Below are 23,099 nucleotides of genomic sequence, written 5' to 3'. Positions count from 1 at the left end.
TCGTGGTGTAATTTTTAAATACTCTTATAAGATTAATATAAAAACAATTCATCTTCATTTAATTTAAAAAATATCATCAAAAATTCTAACAGTAAGTTTATAATTAATCTCTAACTATTAGAATAAAAATATTCATTTATTTTTATCTATATTTTTGAATTTTTAAATTAATAACTATAACAAAAATTATTATAAAAAATTATTTTTATTTTTAAAATTTTAATATACGGTAATACAAACATTATTTAATTAACATTAAAAAAATTAATATGTATAGACGCATGGCGCACAAAATGAATTAATGATTCCAATATTATATAAAACTCAAGTAAATTCAATGTCATTAACTCTCATACAATATGTAATTTGGAAAACTTACATTTATAATGTTTCAATTTTAAATTCAAACCAATAGTCATTTAGTAATCAATAAAGGAAAAAACTTGTGATAGACGGTCTCGCGTGTCATGTTTTGTGATACATATCTTTTATTTGGGTCATCTATGAAAATTATTATTTTTTATGCTAAGAGTATTACTTTTTATTGTGAATATCGGTAGGGTTGATCCGTCTCACAGATAAATATTCGTGAGACCGTATCATAATAGACCTACTCATCAATAAAACTGCGGTTCCAACTTAATCGTAGAATTTCAAATCTAAAAATTGAAAGAACATATTTTGTTCTTAAAGTTAAACCTGTAGTTGGTCTCTCTATAAAAACATCATATCTATATTACACCAAACATCAACTTGGTATTTCAAATTCAAATCAAATATTGTGGGATCCATAAGAACATCAATTGATGTTACAAAAATTTAAACAAATAGTTGTTCGTGATATTCAGCAAATTCAAGAACAATTTACTGTTATTAAAGTAGTTAGTATAGGGTCTGTTTTTGTTATGAAAAAGGAAAATTTACTTTTTTTGGTATTTTACGTTTGTCTCTATGTGATTTAGGTTATTTATATTGTCGGATTTTAAATATATAGTTTACAATGAAATAATAGATAAAATCTTAAATTCACGTCTTGCTTATTTACAAATCAGTAATACCAAAGTAGAATGAATTTATCTTTCCGTTATTTTTGTTTAGACGAATTTTCATGTGTATGATATATGCTTTATTCTTGTTATATGTGTCACGCAAGAGAACATCGATGTTAAATAAGTCATATATTCGATGGTTCAATTTTCCCCATGATTATATATAGATGTGGAACGCATATTTTCCATCTATTTTGTTCTATTAAAAATGCCTTTAACTTAGTATATTGATTTCTCATTCGCTATCGATTTCGAGAATTCAAACATGATATTGCAATAGTTCATTTATTTATTGTACTCGACGAAAATGACCTCTCAAAATATTCTTCAAAATGGACCGTTGGCTTCGCCACAATTTTTTTAAAAAATATAGGGGCCATTTCCATGCTACGTCGTCATCTAGTGAACCCCTTCGAATCATGTTTTGGCATGGGACCTCTTTCACACAAAGATTACACGTTAGGCATACTTGATTATTGTTGATTATAAAAATATTGCGAAGTACAAAGTCGAATTTACCTAATACTATGCATCCAAGGCTATTTAAATATAAAAAAATTCATATGATATCTTCCCATGAATAAATTTTGTGAGATATATCTCTATCACGTCCTGAGCCCGGGTCCCGCGCCTGCGTGACTGCATAATGGACCTCTATAGCAACTACTTCGTATTCATCCTCGCTTTTATGAAAATGATTAACTCAAGTTGCTATAGAAGTCTATTGTAAGCTCATTATAAACTCATTTTAAATCTTTAATTTTTAAGATGTGAGACAAGTGTATCACAATTACCCCTCCTTCAGAACGCTATGTCCTCGTCAGCGGCCTGACCACTCGATCCACCAGCACCGAGAATCTAGATGTGGCTTCTACATGTTCAAGAGGAGACTCCCGTCATGTAGCATTTTGCCCCGCAACTTCAAGAGGTGACTCCCATGCATGTAGCACTTTGTCCCGCATAACACTTATTTCCTGATGTTCCTTGTTGGTGACCGGCTCTGATACCATTCTGTTACGTCCCGAGCCTGGGATCGCGCCTGCGTGACTGCACAATGGACCCCTATAGCAATTACTTCGTATTCGTCATCGCTTTTACGAAAATGATTAACTCAAGTTGCTATAGAAGTCCATTGTAAGCACATTATAAACTTATTTTAAATCTTTAATTTTTAAGATGTGAGATAATGTTATCACAATCTCATACCCGACTTGACCCATGAAAAAATATTTCTTTTTATACCAAAAGTAGTATTCATATGTGTATCGGTCGATTCGTCTTACAAATATAAATATTTGAGTCTGTATTACAAGAGATATTGCGGTTTAATGATTAGTGTGAAATTGAAGTTACTATACTAGTGAGTTTCTTTTTATCTTGTGGAAGATACAAAGATTAAAGTGTTTTACTATGTTTTTCCTATCATTGCTAGCCACTTGATGTTGGGTAAGTCATGACAAGAAGAAAGAAGAGATATACATGATCGACTTAAGAATCATTATTCATTTATCAAACATGGAAGATATCGAGATTTTAGAGATTTTATTTTATCATATTAGTGCTTATTTGGAATTCTTATTCTTTATTTTGTGCTTATTTGATTTATTTTATCTTATTTGTAAATTTGACCAAAATATGAATTAAAAGCTTAATTTTGAAAATAAAGTCAAAGAATCTTTTGATGGATATTTTTTAATTATATTCTAAGATGATTTTGAAAGACTCAAATGACAACAAAATACTACAAGGAAAAAAAATAAAATAAAAATTTATTCTAGTTCCTTGTAAAACTGGATGGAAGCGATGATTTTTAGAAGAATAACACTTTGACACAACACAACGCAGAGGCAGAAGCTCTCTCTTGGAGGAAGAAGAAGCCTAGAGTTGAAAAGCTGAAGGAAGATCTCGATATTCTTTGAGGAACACACGTCTAAATAATTGAGAGTTGCTCTCATTCTTTCTTGATTATATTTTCTCGTATGAATTTAAACACGAGTTTTTGATTTTGTTTTGAATTTATAGAGTATAATTTTGTAGACTAAGACCACGATAGGGCTGAGACAAATTGTTTTTGATGTTTTGAATTTGATTTGATTTGATTATTTATTCTGATTCATTGATCGGTGTTGTTTATTACGTGTGCTTTTAATATGACCAAGTTAAATTGCATATTTGTTAGTTAATATAAAATCGGAAGGGAGATTAATATCTGTTTTACTATATTAATGAACACATGGTTAAACTGACTAGAAATAATATTCAGTTTCAATGTGCGAGTTTAAATTGAAAACCGCAGCGACTTAATGTAGTTCAATCATATTAAATTTTGTCATGAATAATTAGACTTATTATATTTAATTAGGTTTATGAAATAGGAGAATTGTTTAATAAATATACTAGGGGATTTCGCCGCGTTAAATAATTAGTTTATTGAAAACTTGTCTTTATATCGTTGCTCGTTTTAGCTGTTTTTAAGCATTTGAATTCTCCTCTAAATCAATCTTCTGTCGTCTTTAGTTTGGATTTCTTGTTTTATTTAATTTATTTTAGTTGTTTAATTTATTTTTAATTAATTTGTCTCATTTCACTTAAATTTGATTAGCCTAAAATAAGAAAAATAATTCATATTCTAGTGCTTAAACGTTGATATCTATTGATACGATAGTTGAACTCATCATCTATTTATTATAATTTGACCTAGTTTGCTTGTTAGATTTATTTTCAAACAAAATAATTAGTCATTGTTCATTAAAACCGTGAGACTTTACTTTACTTTTTTTTTTTTTTATCTATACACTAAAATTTTCCATTTGTGGCTTAGACCTTGGGGCTTTTTTTAAAAATATTATAAATTAAAATAATAATTATAAAAATATGGCAAAATGAGAGTGTTTGTAAAAATATAGTAATCCGCTTTTTTATAAAAATTATAAAAATATGGCAAAATGAGAGTGTTTATAAAAATTCATCCGTTTTTTATAAAAAAAAAATTAAAAAAACTAAAAAAAAAAAAAGAAAAGTGAGTGGGTGACGGATTCAAAGAATTCGTGACAGACTGTCACGGATTCTTTGAATCTGTGACCGTGTCTACTCCGCGTATATTCCTCTATAAATAAAAATTTCGGTCCGCTTCAAATTGTATCCTTTCTATCTTTCCTTCCTTCGTCCGAAAGTATTTCCGTAATAATTCTCGCATTTATCCGATTCAAATGCGCAGAATCCATCTTTTCTAATTCGATATTGTATTGATATTATTTGTTGATTTTATTATCCTTTTAATTTGAAGATATATCAAGAGGTAATGCTTAATTTTTTTGATAATATTATAATTATATATTAAGAATTAATATTTTTTGTGTATTTTTTTTGATAATATTTGTCATTTATTTCAGATATTAACACCGTCCGTTGAAATTATTACAAATTCCGTATAATTACGTCGGAGAAGGTAATTTAAGCCATTCTTTTAATATTTTGTTTGTATTTTTTATATTATATTATATTAATGTAATTATAATTTTGTTCATTAACATTATATTAATAAGTCTAATTTAGTTAAATATTATATTTATAATATTAATCATGATATTAAAAAATAGTTGGAATATTAAAAAAATAATAAATATGATATTGTGTTTTTGGAAATTTTTAGGTTTAATATTTTTAATATAATTAAATTAATTTAATATAAGAATGAGTTAATATTATTGTACTTAATAGTAATGAAATTATAAAGTATTTTGTTATGTTTTGTTAAAAAATTTATAACAATTTATATATGAAATAGTGTTTAGTTACTCTTTAACTTTGGGACACTTTAATATAATTTATATAATGTTATAAAAAAAAAATTTGTTGATGCAAAGTAATATAAGAAATTGATAATTCTAATTAAAATATTTTTATCCAACTATATATTTTGAAATAAGTTACTTAAAAGTTTAATATAAGTAACTTATATTAATTTTTGTTGTCATATATTAATTTGTGTTGGTTTTTGAAAATTATGTAATAAAATTGCACCGAGTATTTGGTGAATTAATCAGTCCTTCAGCTCAAATTTTCGGGATTCTTCTTGTGCAGCTCTTTATTTTTTTTCACTCCTTTGTATTTTTTGTTACGTATAAAGAATCTGTGATTCTTCTCCCTTTATAATTTGCGTCGATCGTGTAATTATTTTAATTCCTAATTTGACTTGATATTTTTCTGTCGAATCTTAGAATTTTAGAGAATTGCGCCGAGTATCAGCAATTCAGAATTTGATTTCGGAGAATTGTGCTGAGTAACAGAATTTGGGAGAATTGCGCCGAGTCTAAGTCGAATCTATATTTTTTCTTTCTATATTGAATTTTTTTTTAATATTGTATCTGATAATTTTTTTAATTAATTGCAGATATTAAACTCCGGTAGCTCATTTCATTACAAATTCCGTACAACGACATTTGAAAAGGTAATTTCAATGATTTCTTATATTTTAATTGTATTATTTATGTTGTATTAATATAATTATAAATTTTTTCAGTTGCATTATATTCTTTTATATAATTTTGTTATATTTTATATTTTTAATATTAATTATGTTTTATATTTCTCACAGACATGGATACTGTCAGAGCCTTACTTTACGTAGGTGGGTATGTCATTATTGAAGATGGTAGGGTTGGATATAGTATTCCCGCGACCAGGCCCATTAAAATCCCTCGCTCTACTACATTTTCTCAATTGTTGAATTATGTGCATCGGAAGCTGGAGATCGACCCATCAAAATTCTGCATCAAATTATCAACGAAATATTGTTATAGCTCGTTGTCTCGTTACATTGAAGAGCATATCTATATCACAGATGATGATAGTCTACAATTTATGTTTGAGTTGCCGACACTGGATTGCTTGTACTTGTATGTTGCTTCATCGCCAGTGTTACAGAATGTAAGTGATTACGATTTTGATGCATTCATGCCAGTAATAACGCAAGGCTTGGGAACAGTAGGTTTGAATGAAGCGGGATCTTCTATGTATCACGTCGATGAACAGTCAGCTCAGGCCTACTCTGGGATCGACACTGGTCCTTGGGATCACCATATCACCACTCACACTGAAGAAGACTATGCATGGGGGATGAATAGAACTCGAGAATTGGATTTTTCCTCAGGGGCTTGGGATCATCATATCACGGGTCCATCAGGAGTTGATGTCGCATGGGGTTCTAGTAGAACAGGTCAATTGGATGCAAATATTCCCACCCCAATTACAGAACACATGCCTGAGCATGATGATTTATTCGGGGACAGTTCGCATCATGTCATGAATAGCGATGATGATTTGTATGCTACATCAAGTGACGGAGAAGATCATCATGTTGACAATGCAAATGAAGGGAAATCGGCGCGTGTGTTAATGTCTGGAGCAACAATGACAGAGAACATTCCTATTGCACCAGAGCAACATTTACGTGAAATTCCTCAATTTTTCAATGAAGTCTATCATGAACAAATTCCAGATTCATTTGGTATTCCTTCTGCATCACGAACAAACTTTTACAATCCTGAAAGGCTAGAGCTCGGTGTAAAAATGGTGTTTAATAGCAAAGGTGAGTTAATAGCTTCTGTGAAGGATTTTTCTGTTCGGGTTTTGAGACGTGAATATATTGTTGTCGAAAGTTCTCCGACAATTTGGAAAGTCAAATGCAAGAACTGGTCCGAAGGTGGCAATTGTGGGTGGGGACTTCGAGCATCGTTCAAAAAAAGTTTAGGCTACTTCATTATCACAAAATATGGCGGTGATCACACATGCATGTCTACCCAAGTTGGTATAGATCACCACAATCTTGACGTAAACATGATAGCCAATACACTTTTGGGAATCGTACGTTGTGATTCCACGACCTAACATCTGTTCATCATCTCCATGAGTACTTATTTGTCCTGCAGATGTACTGGTATCGGCAATGTTCCCACCAAACTCAAACCCTTCTGGATCAGAATATTGTGGAAATGGTATGGGCGACGGGTTAAAAGTAGGGCGACTCTCATTCATACCCGGGCGAAAGTCACTTTGTAGAAATTGTGTAAAACTACCAACAATTGGAGTGTAGTAACCAGCGTCATATGATGGAAAGCTTGAAACCACTGGCGGAGTAGTGTACGCCATATTTGAAGATGATGGTCCGGGTTCAAACTCATTTCCTGTCCACATCGGTGGATATTGCACATGAGTTGGGCGTGCCTGTGACATAGATGCATATGTTATGTAACATATATTTAATACAACAAATTAAATTCACGTACATATGTAGATAAATTTACGTTCATATGTAGATAAATAAAACATTTCTTACGATAAATTGTCGGTAGTTTGCATCAACATGATGATAGCCCATGATGTTCGAAGGTACCACTGGCGGCGAGAGCACTATCTGTGAAATGCGATAATACCAACCAATATAGTCCACTGTGATGGCGGGCGTACCAGGTATGACATAGTCTCCACCAATCACAAAATTATATCTATCATTCCACATTTGTACAAAATCCGCGTGATATGTCGCCCAATCGAAGTTGTTCCGGCCTTGTCGAGTCAGCTTATGGAAATTGTCGAAGTTAGTAGCAGGTGGCAGAATACCCTGACGTATTCCGAACTGTCGGAGACACCGCTCAGGTCTATGCATCTCAACGATATGAAAATTAATCAATGCGCATGCCGACCGACATAGATGAATGCTATTTTCATCCAGAATTCTGCCAACCTCCGGACACATATCATAAACTGTCCATAGAAACTGAAGCAAATAAAATGAAAAAAAGATTAGCAATTTCATAATATATAAATAAGATTAAAATTGTAAAAAAATTTCAAACTCTAAACAAATAATTTATATCTACCTGCCCTTCTACCATCCTGTCAAGCATATCTCTCATTATACGAACCGAATGCTGGGCCGTGTGTGTCCAAAAAAATCCGCGTCTCCACCTGTAATTTAAAAAAGTACACAATATTTTCATTTAAAAAAATAAGAAATAATAATATTGAATTTTAACTATTTTTTATTAGTACCGTGCGCCGTATGGTGGGAATGGTAGACCCTGCATCACATCCGCAGCCTGCTCTTCTGAAATAGATACCTGTTCAGCTCTATCAGGACAAAGAAGAATAATCCTAGACCACACCCAAATCTGCAATAACATACAACAGAAATAGTCAAATCTTAAGAAAAAAAAGTACAAAAAATATAATGACCGTATAAATGTACAAATACCTGCAATATCTGAACTGGGCCACACAAATCGCCCTTCAAACTCATTGATGTGTCGCACAACTCTCTATAAAGATATGCCAACACAGCAGAACCCCAGCTGTACGTATTCACTAATTCTATGTCCTCAAGGAACTGCAAATACATAAGTTTCACAGCAGCACCTTCCGAGTCCGGAAACATACATCCACCAATGATCATTAATGCAACACAACGAGAATATTGTGTCACCTCCTCTTCAGTGCTTTCGTCATTAACCATATGATTCAAGCAATGGTCTAGCAAAGCGGTCAGATAAAGATGTGCACCTTTAATCTGAGAAAATGTGGGCGTAAAACCCAACCAGGTAGCGCAGCGCTGTTGTAAAGTATGTTTATTGTACGCGGTATCTACACCAGTGATGGGAATGCCATCAATATTCAACCCCCAAATAATGGCAACGTCCTGCAGGGTGAATTGTTGCCTCGCCCACGGTTAGGTGAAATGTGTGTGTCTCACGGACGCCATCTCTCTACAATGGCTGTAAGCAAATGATTATCATAATATTTAATAGGACCACACTGAATGACACCATAGAGGCCCATGCGTGCAAGACATAGGCGGACACGGAGGTGAATCCTAGCATTATGCAATCTCCAGAGACATTTGTCTGACCGGCGTGGCGAAATTATTGCATCCATATTTTCAGCGTTGATATTAGTTGATATGTGTCTATCCCGCAAATACAACACATTCTCCGTATTTTCAGCCATCTTGCAAACAATAAATCATTAGTTAATAGTTATTTGTTATAAAATATATACATTAGCAATAGTTATTTATTATAAAAAATATAGCATGTAATTACAATAAATAAATTAGTAATACTTATTTATTATAATAAATACATTAGTAATAGTTATAAAACGTATATATTTATTGTAATTAAATTAAGTATACTTATTATTATATAATTAATATCATAAGTATTTCAATAAAAATATTACTTCATGGAATTAATATATAGGTATTAATGTTATACAATTAATATTTTAATTATTCAGTATTAATATTTTAATACGTGATGCAATTAATATATAAGTAATAATAAAATTACGTGACTCGATTAATATTAATATAAAAGTATTAAAATTATACAATATAAAAGTATTAACATATACGTATTAATATTATTTTATAATTATAAATATATAAGTATCAAAATAGTTATTATTATTACAATTAATATATACATATTAATATTACTTATAATTTTTGTAAATAAATTAAGTATAGTTATTATTATTACTTAAAAATAAAATTTCAACTTAGTTAAATAAACCTATAACATAATCTAATTAACTTAGCTCTAATTATTTAAGATCTATGTGGAATAATACTTATTTATAACATGTAATTCCAATAATATAATTTATAATTACTGTAATAAAATTAAGTATAGTGATTATTATTACTTAAAACTATTACGATGCGGTCATAAAGTTCTCGGTATCCAATAAGTACAATAATAATACAATTAATAATATAATTATTGTGCTGAACGAAATTCTCACAAAATCGGAATTAGCTGACAATAATAAATATAATAAACTATTGTGCTGAACGAAATTCTCGCAATAATACAATTAACTGACAATAATAAATATAATAAAAAAATAATAATTCACAGACTTACGTACGCTAAATGCACTGAAGCCGCCGAACGAAATTCTCGCAAAATGGGAATTAGCTGAACGAAAGCGAGAAGAAGGAATTTAAAGCGAGAAGAAATTGAGGTGAAGCCGATGCTGAATGAACAAAAATTCATCCGAGGAGCGCAATTTAAAGCCACAGATTATTTGGTCAAATAATCCGTGACAGTCTGCCACGGATTCAGAATCCGTGGCAGACTGTCACGGATTCCATTTGGTCACGGATTCTAAGAATCCGTGACACTGCTTTTCCTTTTTTTTTAGTTTTTTTAATTTTTTTTTATAGAAAACGGATGAATCCGTAGCAGTGTGCAGCGGATTACTATATTTTTACAAACACTCTCATTTTGCCATATTTTTATAATTATTATTTTAATTTACAATATTTTTAAAAAAAACCGTAGACCTTGAGCTCTTTCTCATCATTACCTATTTTATAATTTTTTTGCGCTCATTATTATCAAGTAAAAAATAATAATAATAAAAATAGAAAATTGCTATTAATTACATAAAACTTCATGGAAAAGATGTATAACATTGATTTGGATACAATACCAGAGATAATCTATCCATATGATTAGAGTGTAATTATAAATTTTAACAAAGATATTAAAAATTTATTTACATGATTTTGACGAAAATAATATTTATTTTAAACAATAAAATTTTGTTTCTATGACAAATGGGTAAATGAGATCTATCTATGTGGGCATTATTCCCACTTCATTTCAATGGATAAGATATTGCAATACATACAATTTAAAAAAAAAAGTGGGTAATCATCATGATCGGAGACAATGTCAACATGATTAGGATGAAAATCCGTCCCATTATGAAATAAACCTGACAAATGTATGGTAATCGTGGGAATCCGATGGCTTATGTTTGGTTCCAGAACGATTATTCAATTAGATCTGGCTGCCCCGTTTCTTTTACGACAATCAAAATTATCAGTGTGACTTTCACGATTTGGAAACCAACCTGGTTGAAAAATTATTAGATTTGGGAAAATGGGAGAAAGAAAAGCTTGCACGTGTATGTTGTGTATTTTCTGCAAAAACTACTCTTTTTTATCTTCAAATTGGAGAGTTGCCAGCGTAATTTTCAACCGGCGTCGTAGAAGTTGAGCAGAACCGCTTATAATATTGCTCCGCTATCCATTTCGAACTCTAAAGTCTTAGCGTAAAGAAAAGAATCGGAATCGTGAGACAGCAAACCCGCTAATGGTGTCCTTGTTTAGGTTGGCATCTGGTGCTCGGCGTGTGGTTGAGTAAGAAAAAAGTGGTCTCTTTTTCTCTTTCTTTGGAGCTATTTGCAGAAGTCGGCTGTATTGTGAGATGGGTTTGTGTTGATTGTGCGAAAGATCCAGGGGGAGAAATGGAACCCCCCAGGGGGTTGTGGGCTTCTTTATGGAACTTCATTTGGTTTTTGCCTTACTTCATCGGCCTTCTCATTCTTGGCTTCATTAAAGGTCTGAATAATTGGACCTTGGTTTATCATCCGTTACTTCTTTATTGTTCTTGACTGAAGCAAATTATCTGTTCTTGTTGCATAATTTGTAGTTAATAAATGGCTTTTGTCTCTTTGTTTTGGTATGATCAATAGTTATAGTTGAGGAAGCTAGCCTCCTTTTAACTTTAAGATAATATTTCCTTAAAGAGATGTTCCTGGATACTGATGTTACTTGTAGAATCTGAGTTTTGATAATTTACATTCTGATTGGGCCACCTCGGAAGTTTGAATTACTGTATTGAAATCCTTTGAAATGTTGTATTTTGGCATTTAATGAATTTCAGTAATTGTCTAGTTTAGAAAAGTGGGTTCTTTGTTAGAACGTTTTCTCTTTTTGGGATTTCACGTTGTACAGAAATGAAGGCATCCGTGGCAATGACAGCATGAAACTGTAGTTTTTTCCGGCATTGGCTAATATCAATCATCCTTGTTATGGTCAAGGAAGTTTTCATATACTGATATTGGTTTTCTGATATGTTTCATTTTTCATTTCAGGTATCATTATGTTTCCGGGAATTCTTCTCCTAATGACTGTTGGAATATCTGGAATAATAGTGGGTCTTTGGCCAATACATTGTTTCTATACGTATTACTGCATTTTTAGGTGAAGTTTTGAGTCTTTCCTCTGTTATGCTTACTACATTCATTGTCATTTGGATTGACGTCTTTTTTTGTTTTCTTTAACTGCAGAACGAAGCAATTTGGGACATCTTTGAAGCTTGTTCTTTTCATATTTGCTCCTGCCATCTTAATAGCCTGGCCCCCTGTTGGCATTGCTTGTGGAGTTCTAGGAGGGGCCGCATATGGCCTGCTTTCACCAATGTTTGCCACTTTTCAGGCAGTTGAGGAGGGGAAGAGTGACAAATTTTATCACTGTTTTATCGTACGAAAACTGTACCAGAATCAGCGTACAATGGTTTCAGCATTTTTTGCTAGTTCATAGTACAGATCTCGTTTCACTATGTTTGCAGGATGGAACTTGGGATGCTGTCAAAGGAAGCTTCACTATTATAAGGGATGTTAGGGATGTTTGTTACCATTCTTACTTTTCCATTATGTATGATCTAAGGCATCTAGGGCCTCAGGAGGGAAAATATTACGAGATTAGGTTCGTTTTTTTCCCTTTCATTATTCTGCCTCTTGCTGCTTCCAGGTTTTATTCAAGAAAAAGTCGCATGACTGAGTAATGGGAATTTAATTTGTAAAATTATGCTGTTATAATTACACATACGACATTCTGAATTACTTGTGCTGAATCTTGATTTTATTGTCTTTTTAATATGGAAGTTAATGTTTTTTATGTTTGAGCAAATCCAAGGATAAAAAATGTTATCTTTATGAGTTTAGATGTAAGGTTGGCGATATGAATAATCTGCCTTTTGCTCTGTTGAAAATCTTATTAGATGACAAAAGTTTGGGCTAAATGGATTTTTTTTTTTGTTTTAATAGATTTATTTGTTGCTTTCAAGAGTCCCCACATGTTTTTTTGTGTGTTCCTGGTTTTGTTTGAATTTAGCATTGCTAAAGTTTTATGATATAGTTTTGGCTGCCATTCAGTTTTTATCATATAATTTGGCTGGTGTTCTTGGTTTAACGAAACAAGTTGCTCTGGTCGAACAAATATGTTTGGTGAGAGATTTAAGAAGAACAAGATAACTTGATGTCAAAAGTGAAATGTTCGATTAGCTTTCCTTGACAATGGTTTAGTTCTGGTAATGTTCTAAGTTAGTTCTACCAATGATCGCTCTGTCACAGATTGATCTATCTTCCCCAAGCTCTTGTAGCTGGAATTCTGGGTTCAATGATTGACTTTCCAGTGATTTCAGTTGTTGCCATGTTCAAAAGTTTTTACATGCTTTTCAAGGGTTGGCACCGCTTATTTCATGACTGTATTGGTCGTGAAGGGCCATTCTTGGAGACAATTTGTGTGCCATTTGCTGGTCTTGCAATTTTACTCTGGCCATTAGCTGTTGTAGGGGCGGTATTGGGCTCCATGGTTTCGAGTATCTTCTTAGGTGCCTATGCAGCTGTGATAGTGTATCAGGTTGGATTTTTTCTTGATTCTTTGAACTCTCCCTGATCTCCTTTTTCTATCATTAGCATCTAATTGTTGGCTTTTGGTTGTAGGAGTCCTCAATGTGGTATGGACTTTGTTACATCGTGGCTTCTCTGTCTATGTACGATGAATATAGCAATGATGTTCTTGACATGCCCGAGGGATCCTGCTTTCCTAGGTGTTTACTATCTCTATAAATAAATCTTATATGGTGCACATTTTTTTTTCAAAATTTACAACATACTGTAATAAATGACTTATTTGTCTACGATCTTGTGTAGGCCACAGTATAGAAAGAATCCTCCATCACGAACTACCTCTCGTAACAACTCTATCTCAGGGACTAATTCTTTCAAAAGGCCACTCTCTCGTGCAAGTTCTATCAATTCGCCTATGCTAGACCTGAAGCCCATTGAGGTATGCTTTTGGTCCCGAGTATTGGATTGATGGAACATATCAAATTTCAATGAATAGATAGTTTATGATGCTTCTATTGATTAATGTGTGTTATCTTCTCCATGCATATGCCTTCCGGCGATGTAATTATTATTTAGATAATTGATGGCTGGTTCGAGGAGTGTCAACGCTTTGGGGAAATTATGGTTTCCGAAGGAATCCTATCTCTGCAAGATATTGAGAATGCCAAGAATAACAAAGATAGTGACAGAGTGATCAGCATTGGTTTACCTGCGTATTGCATGTTTCAATTCCTTCTACGCTCAGCGAAAGCCAATTCTACTGGTTTATTGCTTAGTACGTGAAATTATATTTTCTTTTCTATTTAGAATCCATTGCATACAGTATGTTCATCTGTCACAATACCATATCAATTTTTTTTAGAAATAAGCTCATGCAAGCCAATGTTGTTGGGGATAATCTCAGAAAGTCCAGAGTACATCATGTCTCTATATCGTGACTGCTTCATTGTAGCTTCACTTTATATTTTCTCTTGCATATGATTATAAGAGGTTCTTTTACGCCTACGAAACAGTTGAATTCCTTGATAATATATCTCTGATTATAAAAAATTTCCGTAGAATTTTTATGTTGAGATGGTGTCAAGAAAATGGTTATGCATACAGGAGACGATGAAACTGAAATAATGCCCTCCAACAGACCAAAAGACACCTACTTCGATTGGTTTCTTAATCCACTTTTGATCATCAAAGACCAGATTAAAGCTTGTAACCTGACTGAAAGTGAGGAGGAATACCTTGGTAAAATAGTTTTGTTTAAAGGTGATCCTTCAAGATTAAAGAACTCAATGACTAGCCCACCACCTGAATCCGAGCTTCGACGAGCTGAACTGGATGCACTTGCCCGGAGGTATGAACTGCTGTCTCTCTATTCGATCTCTTCAAGGAAAAATTAATCGTGTTGACTGCTGATTCTTTTTATGGTTGTCCTGATTTTCACTGCTCTGCTTTTTGTTTTGTTTTGGAATCAAGACTTCAAGGGATCACTAAATCAATATCGAGATATCCAACTTGTAGGCGTCGATATGAGAGTAGTTTGAAAAAGATCCTGGAAGAGCTTGGTAAGAAGAATGGAGATAGCGGAAAATCAATGTCGAGATCAAAGAGCAAGTTAGGCAAGTTTGTTAGCATGTCTTTCAAAAGCAGGACAAACAACCCCGGTGTCGATCAAGAGGCTCAAACAACCTCTGAAAGAGATCTTGAATCAGATGAACAGGTGCTATATCAGCTGTAATGTGGTGTGGTGTATTTTTTCTATTTATTTGACCATACTTTCTGATACTAGCATGATGTACGTGCAACAATTATATTATAAAAATTTAAAAAAAATCGATTTTCTAAAACACAATTTGAATAATTTGTTATTTATCTGAGCTTAATTTCTTATCATATTAGACGATTTGTACTTTCAAAATTGTTTTTCAAATTAAAATTAAGCAGTTGATTTTATGTTATAAAATAAATTGTAATTAACATAATATATATAACAAAATTAACTGAAACAAATTTTTAAAAAAATTATATATTCAAATACCATGTATAAAGCATAATAACCTAAAAATCAACCAAATTATGGATTTTATCAATGTATAAATCATAATGTACAAAATCGAAGCATACTAAAGACAAATAATTAGCAATTTAAAATTACTGTGATTAACTCATAAAAACAATATCAAAACAAATGAAATAGTAATATTGATAGTAAAATATAACTCATAATATTTAATTTAATCTCCTAAAGAATTTTTTTACTTTTTATTTTTACGATTATATATCTTAGATAATAAATTTTATATATCGATCTTTCGTAGACTAACATTGATGACTATTAATTTATTGTTAAATAAGTTTTAAAATAATAAATAAATCAACATATGTAAAGAAATGTACATTCAAATAAGATTACATGGTAAATATCAAATAAACTAATATAATAATTATTAAATATAAATTTTAAACTATTGGTATGATTTTCACCATTAAAATTTGAAATATAACCAAAGAAATAAACTTTCATAAAAAAAATGTTATTTTTGTATCTATTGAATTAATTAGTTTGATTTCAAAATAATTAAATAAAGATATTAAATATCATATGTAAAAATTTCGATACTTTGTCAAATGCTAATCAATTATCATTATAATTATATTTATTATAAGGATTATATCATATATTGTTTTTACAGTAGAAAATAATTTAGACTCTTTTTATTGATCATTAAATCTCTTTTCATGAATTACATATTCAAAGTTTTAATTGATAATTGATTTTAAAAGCAATACATGTAATTTTTTATTTATACAAATTTAATAAAATAATTATCCTATAACATATATATTCGTTATAGATGATTTTTTTTCATATTTTTTTGAAATCGTACTATCTTTTAAAATCAAAATTAAACTCTTTACTTTCAATTCTTTGTTAAAAAACCCATAAAATACGTTAGTTATTCTACTATTGCACATATAGTTATAAATTTTTATATATCTTTTTGTAATACTATAATTTATTACTTAATTAGAAATTGTACTAAAAATATAATTAAAATAAAATAATTGGAAAAAAAATGTAGATAGAAAATTAAAAGGATAAAACATTTAAATATAGTATAAAGATCAGTTACTTGATAAAATTAATATATGAGTTACATTCTATTCTTGAAGTGTGTATAAAATGTTAATTTTGTCATTGCACAATTGAAAGACAATGTCTTTATCCACACTTTTATAGGTATATATATATATATATATATATATATATAATATAGATAGGTATATCATTCCCTCTTTCTGTATTATTTTAAAAACATTTTCTTTTGTATAGCAATCTAATTTTTCTTGCGACGATGATGACTGATTCTTTATCGGGACAAAAAATTCGTATATATTTCTCTCTCTCGAGTATTTGTATCACATTCTTATACTCTCTCACACTAAAGCCATGGATGGTGAATGGATTTTATAAAATTCTCAGTCAATAAAAGTAGCAACAATAAACTCTAAATCAAACTAAAAATGAAAGATTAGATGATCCCAAAATTCAGTTTCCATATTCCTTAAACCAGAAAGGAATGCCAAATAATAATGGGTAAGGGGTGCGACGAGGTTCATAGCCTATCGAAAGAAGAGCAGACCGAGAGCATAGCCATTTGAAGATAGAACAAGAAAGGAGGATCTTCTGATCCGTAGCCAAATACAAGGTACCTACATTTGAGATATACCATAAAAATTTCCTCATTCCCAGATCATAAAACCGATAATACGATGGTTTTTAAAAGATGCTGTTAAAATGATGTTTAGAAGTAACAACCAGCAGTATTGTTTTATCAGTAAAAGAAAATGAGATGCTACCTTTAGGACACTATCACGAGGTATTGTTTGGTGTGCATGATAGAGGATGATTGATTTTTAATCATTCATTTATCATGTGTTCGGTGTGCATGATTAATTAAAATTGTGACAGGCCCGTTTAGCGGGCACCCGGCCCGCACTGTATACATTATTATCCTCTTATTTGTGATTATATTATCCTTTGGGGAAGAAGGGATGATGTTTGATTCATTTAAATTTTCCTTTAATATCCTAAAGTTTAAAATAATTATAAATTCAAAAAATTTAATAATATTTAAATATAATTTTTAATTTGACTAAGATTATAAATAATTTAATTATTATTGATCATATTTTTGTTATTATATTATTTTTAACCATAATATTATAATTGTTATTAACCATTATTTAATATTCAAATTTGTATCAATATTTTAATTATCACAATAAATGCATATTTATGTTATTATCAAAATTTAATTATTTTCTATAATATTAATCGATTTTTTAGTTTTTTCTGGAAATTTGAAATTAATGAAAATTTAATAATTATTTATAATGTGGTAATCATAAGATACATTTTGTGGTATTTGATATAGAGAATTATTGTATCTCAGTATTTCAATTTATATATATTTTTTGATTCATTAAATTTGTATAACTAATTAAAATTTTACTAAAAAGTTTATTCAAAAATATTTTTATATATTTTATGATATTTAATTTATAATTCACACAATTAGAAAAACTATAAAAAAAATTAAATAACTTAACCTTACTTAAAAAAAATTAAAATGAAATAAGACAATTCAATTATCAAATTATATAATTCAAAACTCGAAAAACGGGATGAAAATGATAGAAAACTGAATTTAAATGACTAATTTATAAAGTCTAGAGGATATATAATGAATCAATTGAATTTGTTTCTAAAACTATATAAATCAAACTGTAATACTATAAACCCATATCAAACTATAATAAAATAGTTTGGTTATCAAATTATTAGACATGTCTAAAACCGTAAAACAAAAACCGAACCGTAACTACATAAAACCGGACAAGACAGACCGTTGCCTACCTCTAAATCTAATGAGTAAAACGCTTTTAAATTCCAATGCTACTTCACTCTCTTTAGAGTTTTATAATCTACGATTTGCTGCCATGTTTGGATCATTAGCTGAGTGATTTCCAAAAGAACAATTGGCATAAAACATGCTGCCAAATTTTACGGTGCGTGTCACTTAACCATCTCATCCTTAATAAACTAACTCACTCTGTCATCTTCAATAAAAATAAATAAATTAATAAGTCTTTAGTGAGATGTTCTCGCGAAATCAAATCAACTCGCTCGTACTAATGATACATTTGGAAGAAATATGATATCAGAAGAACTCAACATAGATCATATGTTTCTCATCTTGATAAAATGAAATTACAATTGCTTTCCATTCCCCTAATAAGAAGCAATATCAACCTCTTAGTACTTCACATGCATTCTTCATTCCATTCCTCCCAAATCCATCAAGATTTAGAAAAACAGCAAAGCCACTTCCTCTGCATCCATGCAACCATTTTTCATCAGCAACACTTAAACATGTACGCTCTATCTAAGAGAGAGTACCAATACTGTCCCATAAATTAGCCTCTTTTAGGTTTTGGTCATTTAAGCCGTCGAAATTTGAATTTAGCGGAATAAGTTTTCTTTCTTGCCATTTTTTTCCTTCCATTTTTCAGTTGCTTTTTGTGTTGACGAGTGTTGGACATTGTTTTCAGCATCCCAGCGAAGGAAAAAGGGGAAAAAAAACATTTTATCGAAATAAAACCAAATTTTGACTATTTAAATGACCAAAACCTAAAATAAGCCAATTTACAGAATGAATTTGGTCATTTTCCCTTCTATTTAAATAGGAACGAGCTAATTAATATGATATAATGGAAAAAGTACCATTTTTGGAAAATACATGATATGAAATTTGATGTTTATCAATTTTGGAGGACAAGGGAGTAATTGGATTATCCGTGGTGGTTTAAATCTTGGCTATGTTAGACTAACACAGGCATGGCATTGTGAGGAAACTAAGAAAAAATTTCTAGGGTTCTGGGTAATAAAACAAAAAACCTTTTGTTGATACTGGTAATCTTCGTGTTGTTGAGGCATGGGATTCGTTGGCTGCTGCTGAGGAATGGAGGCATCATGCGCGGCGGTTCCCGTTGCCTTCTTTTCATCCCTGGCCTTGGCAAATATAACTGTAAATCCATCAGCCGAAGCCGGATTATTCACATCCCATTCACCAAATTTTGGCAGTGCCCCTCCTTTCCCATGCTGCATACATTGATATGTAATTTATATAACATACTCATTGTCGTTGTTATTCCATTCCATATGAAGGGAGATTCTATGTTAGGACACATATATGTTTGATCATCAAGGACGATAAATTTTATTCAACAATGGCATCCATGCAGCGGATAGTAATCAATACAAAAACTCAAACAAATCCAATAAGAAAACATGAATTCGATGTTATATTTTTCTGAACACGACGTAAAGCTTGGATCTATTGGTTATCCTAGAAAATTGTATGATTCCAAATGAACTTATGTGGGAAAGCAACATTGATTTACAATAACTTCATTCCCATTAAAATCGAATGGCAAATAAAACGGGAGCAAATTCATTCGTGCATTTCCATAAAATCCTCACGGAATCAAATCAACATTTGATCATTCCACAAATTAATCAAAATCTTGAACACCGCAGAAGGATGAAAACTTACGGACGTCATCAGATATTACAGTTTGGCCAAAGCAAATGAATATTTTAAAGGGAGAAAGAGGGGAGAGATGGATGGAAATCAAGAACAAGTCTTCAGGAAAGAGAGGGGAAGGAAGAGCTGACCATAAATAGAATACAATTGGTTAGGAAAGAGAGATAAAAGGTTTTTGCATTAGTAGTTGCACCCCATGAATGATCACATTTTCGCCCTTTATTATTTGAGATTAATATCCACAGTTTTTCAACAATATCCTTTTGCTATTTCCCAAACCATATCCATTTTGTACCTTGGAACAGGTCCGAGGTTTTTAAAAATGTCAACAAAATCTACAAACACAAAATTTTGGTTACGATGAAAGTTAGCATACTTTAAGGATAAAACCTTGCATTTTTCTCCTGAAGATATGCATGACAATCTAAGAATTTTTCATATTAAGAGAATCACCACGCTTAGCTTATCCCCTAAATTAATTGCCTTGTCATCCAAGCTTTGTAGGCCATTCCACTTTGTCATTAATTTGTCTAGCTAGTCACATGTTCTGTTAATCTTTCAACTAATCCATATGAAGGCGAGACGAGGTTGTGTTTCCCAGAGACATAGTTCATAAGATTATCATGAAGTGAGCATCCCATACTTTCTGCATGCCAAAGTTCAAAAGTAATTTCTCCAAATCCTTTAGATTTTTCCATACCACATGATCAACATGAGTCTTTTTCTTATTCCCGACAGCGCAAGTGAAACTCGAAATGCTAATTCTTAAACATCACATTATATGAATGACTATCGTGGAAAACAGTGGTGGTTCTATATACAAATGGAGACAAATTATTGTTATTGAATCACATCAATGGAGTTGGGATAGCTTCAATTTGTTTAAGACACAATGTCGAATGGAATCCTACCATATATAAGTGAAGCAATCATGAGTAATATTCACCAACCCACTAGCTAAAATCACACTGCAAGGAATATCAAACCTTCGTCTTGTACAACAAATGAAGCCATCTGTTATCAGACTGATGATCCTCATGGTTGCAATCCAAATGGGGTGTTATGTCATCGGGTCCAATGCTCGACTTCCATTTCTTATTAATCCTCGGGCTCTCCAACCAACAGAATACATTACTGTAATGGGTAAGATGTTTTCGAAACATCAGCTAATATTCCTCAATTGATCAATGAGTGGTTCATGACTCATGATTTTGAGGTCTTCTGTTGTAGGTTGCAACAATATCTGTGATATAGCCTGTTGCTATTGTGATATAAGAAAACAGCCACCAGTTTGTGTCCAGTGCTGTGCGGAAGGTCCTTGAAATGCAAGTATTCAATATGATAATGCTACAAGATCATGCTACATGTTCTGCGTTCGATCAAATATCAATGGAGAAATCTGGAGATTCAAGAAAATCACAGGACAAGAAAAGAAATCAGAATCTGGCATTGTTTGCTGTAACTTTTTCAGTCACCCATGAAGTTATAAAGAAAATGCAGATTAACTCAAGTATGTTCATTTAGCATCCAACGAGCATATCAAGTATGTTCATTTAGCATCCAACGAGCATATACTCGGTTAACTTGGATTTTCAAAGATCATGATGAGTAGGGATATTCAACGGTTGGTTCAGTTCAGCTATATGAAACTTTGGTTTTCTAAATACCTAACCCGAAAACCAAACATTTTATTTCGGTTCAGTTTGGTTTTCTCGCTACTACATTTTGGTTTATATTGTTTATGTAATTAATTGAGTTACAAATCAAAATATATTTTTAAAAATAGTAAAATACCAACGAGTGGCTTGTAAAAATTCGAAAAATATTTTAAATTTCCTAAAAATATTAAAGATTTCATAATTAAACAAAACAGGCAATCAAAACAAATATAATCGCCCACTATCAAATAGAATGCTTTCAGTTCATTTACACATCAAAATCAAGAATTTAAAAAAACTATTGTTGTGATTCTTAATAGTAATCATTTTGGATTTGTTGTAAACAAACGATACTAGCAACCAACTTATCAATTACTTTATTTAGCTGTTTTAGGCTTTTCTGGGTATCGGCTTTTAGCATGTACTATATATAAAACCAGTTATAACATGTCAAGGGAGACAAGGGCCAAATACATGAAGCGTAGGGCAGGCCAATATAAAAATGTTGGTTCGGTTTTAACAATGAACTTTATTTGCCAAAAAATTAAAATAATCAAGCATCCCATCGAAACTCTTAAAATTCATACATTTCTAGCAGAAAATTTGTTTTAGAATCACCACCCTCTGCAGTTGCAACAAGTAAAAATCATGCCAAATCCGAAAACATAATCAAAGCGTCGCAGCTACGAACATAAATCCAAACATATAAATTGCAAAAATACCTTACGGGGATACCTGGTACTCCCATTTCGCCGCAAGAGCTAAGGTGGGGAATTTCGGTGGTCCCGTAGAAGAGGAGGAGGTCTCAGCGTCCTGCAGTGTAGCACACGGCTCAGCTATTTCCATCCTCAAGCTTCCGCTCTAGTGATCACCTTGTTTCAGTACAATCGATTTTTTTAATTTTTATTAAGTTTTTTTATGATTGAATTTATAAAATTTTAATTTTAATTTTAAAATAATACTTTTATCATAAAAAATAATACTTTTTCATGGATAACCCAAATAAGAGATCTGTCTGTGAGATCGTCTGACGCAAGTTTTTGCATTAATTTTAATTTACTAAATGTGTAAAAAAAAAGAAAAAAGTTGAAAAACACCGTTCAAGCGTATCTGAGTAGCTCATGGATTACTTGTTCAAAACTCGATTATTTTTTAAAGTTGAGTTTGAGTTAAATTATTTGTATTCAAGTAGCTAGCGAGTTGAATTTAAGAACTAAAATTCATATAAATATAAAAAAAATACATATAACATTGTGAAATAGAAAAGTGAAAAGATGATGTTACAATTGCACTGAGGT

The 23,099-nt window shown here is 31.4% G+C and overlaps 4 protein-coding genes and 2 long non-coding RNA genes across 14 annotated transcripts; 4 read left to right on the top strand and 2 right to left on the bottom strand.

The window, feature by feature from the left end:
- The first annotated feature begins 4,148 nt into the window (after nt 1–4,148).
- On the top strand, nt 4,149–10,054 carry LOC142539518 (uncharacterized). Its single transcript, XR_012818934.1, has 3 exons — nt 4,149–4,347; nt 4,442–4,497; nt 9,997–10,054. It is a non-coding gene; the product is annotated as an uncharacterized LOC142539518 (long non-coding RNA).
- LOC142538232 (uncharacterized) lies at nt 5,361–6,801 on the top strand. Its single transcript, XM_075643597.1, has 3 exons — nt 5,361–5,499; nt 5,647–6,753; nt 6,797–6,801. The coding sequence occupies exons 2-3, from the start codon at nt 5,649–5,651 to the stop codon at nt 6,799–6,801; spliced, it is 1,110 nt and encodes a 369-aa protein (XP_075499712.1). The 5' UTR covers nt 5,361–5,499; nt 5,647–5,648.
- LOC142538231 (serine/threonine-protein phosphatase 7 long form homolog) lies at nt 6,798–8,808 on the bottom strand. The gene is made up of 6 exons (XM_075643595.1): nt 8,800–8,808; nt 8,305–8,745; nt 8,103–8,221; nt 7,931–8,018; nt 7,387–7,827; nt 6,798–7,274 (listed from the first exon to the last, which is right to left on the bottom strand). Exons 1-6 carry the CDS (start codon nt 8,806–8,808, stop codon nt 6,798–6,800), a joined length of 1,575 nt encoding a protein of 524 aa, XP_075499710.1.
- Nucleotides 10,055–10,948: 894 nt separating the features above from the next.
- LOC142539514 (putative membrane protein At3g27390) lies at nt 10,949–15,340 on the top strand. 2 transcript variants are annotated; one of them, XM_075645038.1, is made up of 11 exons: nt 10,949–11,273; nt 11,356–11,463; nt 12,000–12,108; nt 12,195–12,387; nt 12,476–12,612; nt 13,260–13,548; nt 13,632–13,738; nt 13,842–13,977; nt 14,115–14,313; nt 14,643–14,886; nt 15,009–15,340. In XM_075645038.1, the coding sequence occupies exons 2-11, from the start codon at nt 11,370–11,372 to the stop codon at nt 15,268–15,270; spliced, it is 1,770 nt and encodes a 589-aa protein (XP_075501153.1). In that variant the 5' UTR covers nt 10,949–11,273; nt 11,356–11,369; the 3' UTR covers nt 15,271–15,340. The 2 variants fall into 2 exon arrangements, with proteins under 2 accessions (XP_075501153.1, XP_075501152.1); XM_075645037.1 differs by having other exon boundaries at nt 10,950–11,463; nt 15,009–15,339.
- Nucleotides 15,341–18,887: 3,547 nt separating this feature from the next.
- On the bottom strand, nt 18,888–22,696 carry LOC142539516 (protein NOI4-like). 8 transcript variants are annotated; one of them, XR_012818931.1, is made up of 4 exons: nt 22,524–22,690; nt 21,055–21,512; nt 19,495–19,698; nt 18,888–18,929 (listed from the first exon to the last, which is right to left on the bottom strand). XR_012818931.1 is itself a non-coding variant. In XM_075645043.1 (4 exons), the coding sequence occupies exons 2-4, from the start codon at nt 21,304–21,306 to the stop codon at nt 18,897–18,899; spliced, it is 414 nt and encodes a 137-aa protein (XP_075501158.1). In that variant the 5' UTR covers nt 21,307–21,512; nt 22,537–22,696; the 3' UTR covers nt 18,888–18,896. The 8 variants fall into 8 exon arrangements, 6 of the variants coding, with proteins under 6 accessions (XP_075501158.1, XP_075501154.1, XP_075501155.1 ...); XM_075645043.1 differs by having other exon boundaries at nt 21,130–21,512; nt 22,537–22,696; XM_075645039.1 differs by having other exon boundaries at nt 21,130–21,512; nt 22,524–22,686.
- Nucleotides 21,487–22,177, top strand: LOC142539517 (uncharacterized). The gene is made up of 2 exons (XR_012818933.1): nt 21,487–21,601; nt 21,679–22,177. It is a non-coding gene; the product is annotated as an uncharacterized LOC142539517 (long non-coding RNA).
- Nucleotides 22,697–23,099: the final 403 nt, after the last annotated feature.

Source organism: Primulina tabacum, chromosome 3, assembly GCF_025594145.1.
Source record: "Primulina tabacum isolate GXHZ01 chromosome 3, ASM2559414v2, whole genome shotgun sequence".
Taxonomy (NCBI): domain Eukaryota; kingdom Viridiplantae; phylum Streptophyta; class Magnoliopsida; order Lamiales; family Gesneriaceae; genus Primulina; species Primulina tabacum.
Note: the sequence above shows the minus strand (reverse complement) of the source record. Positions and strands in the feature narration are given on the sequence as shown.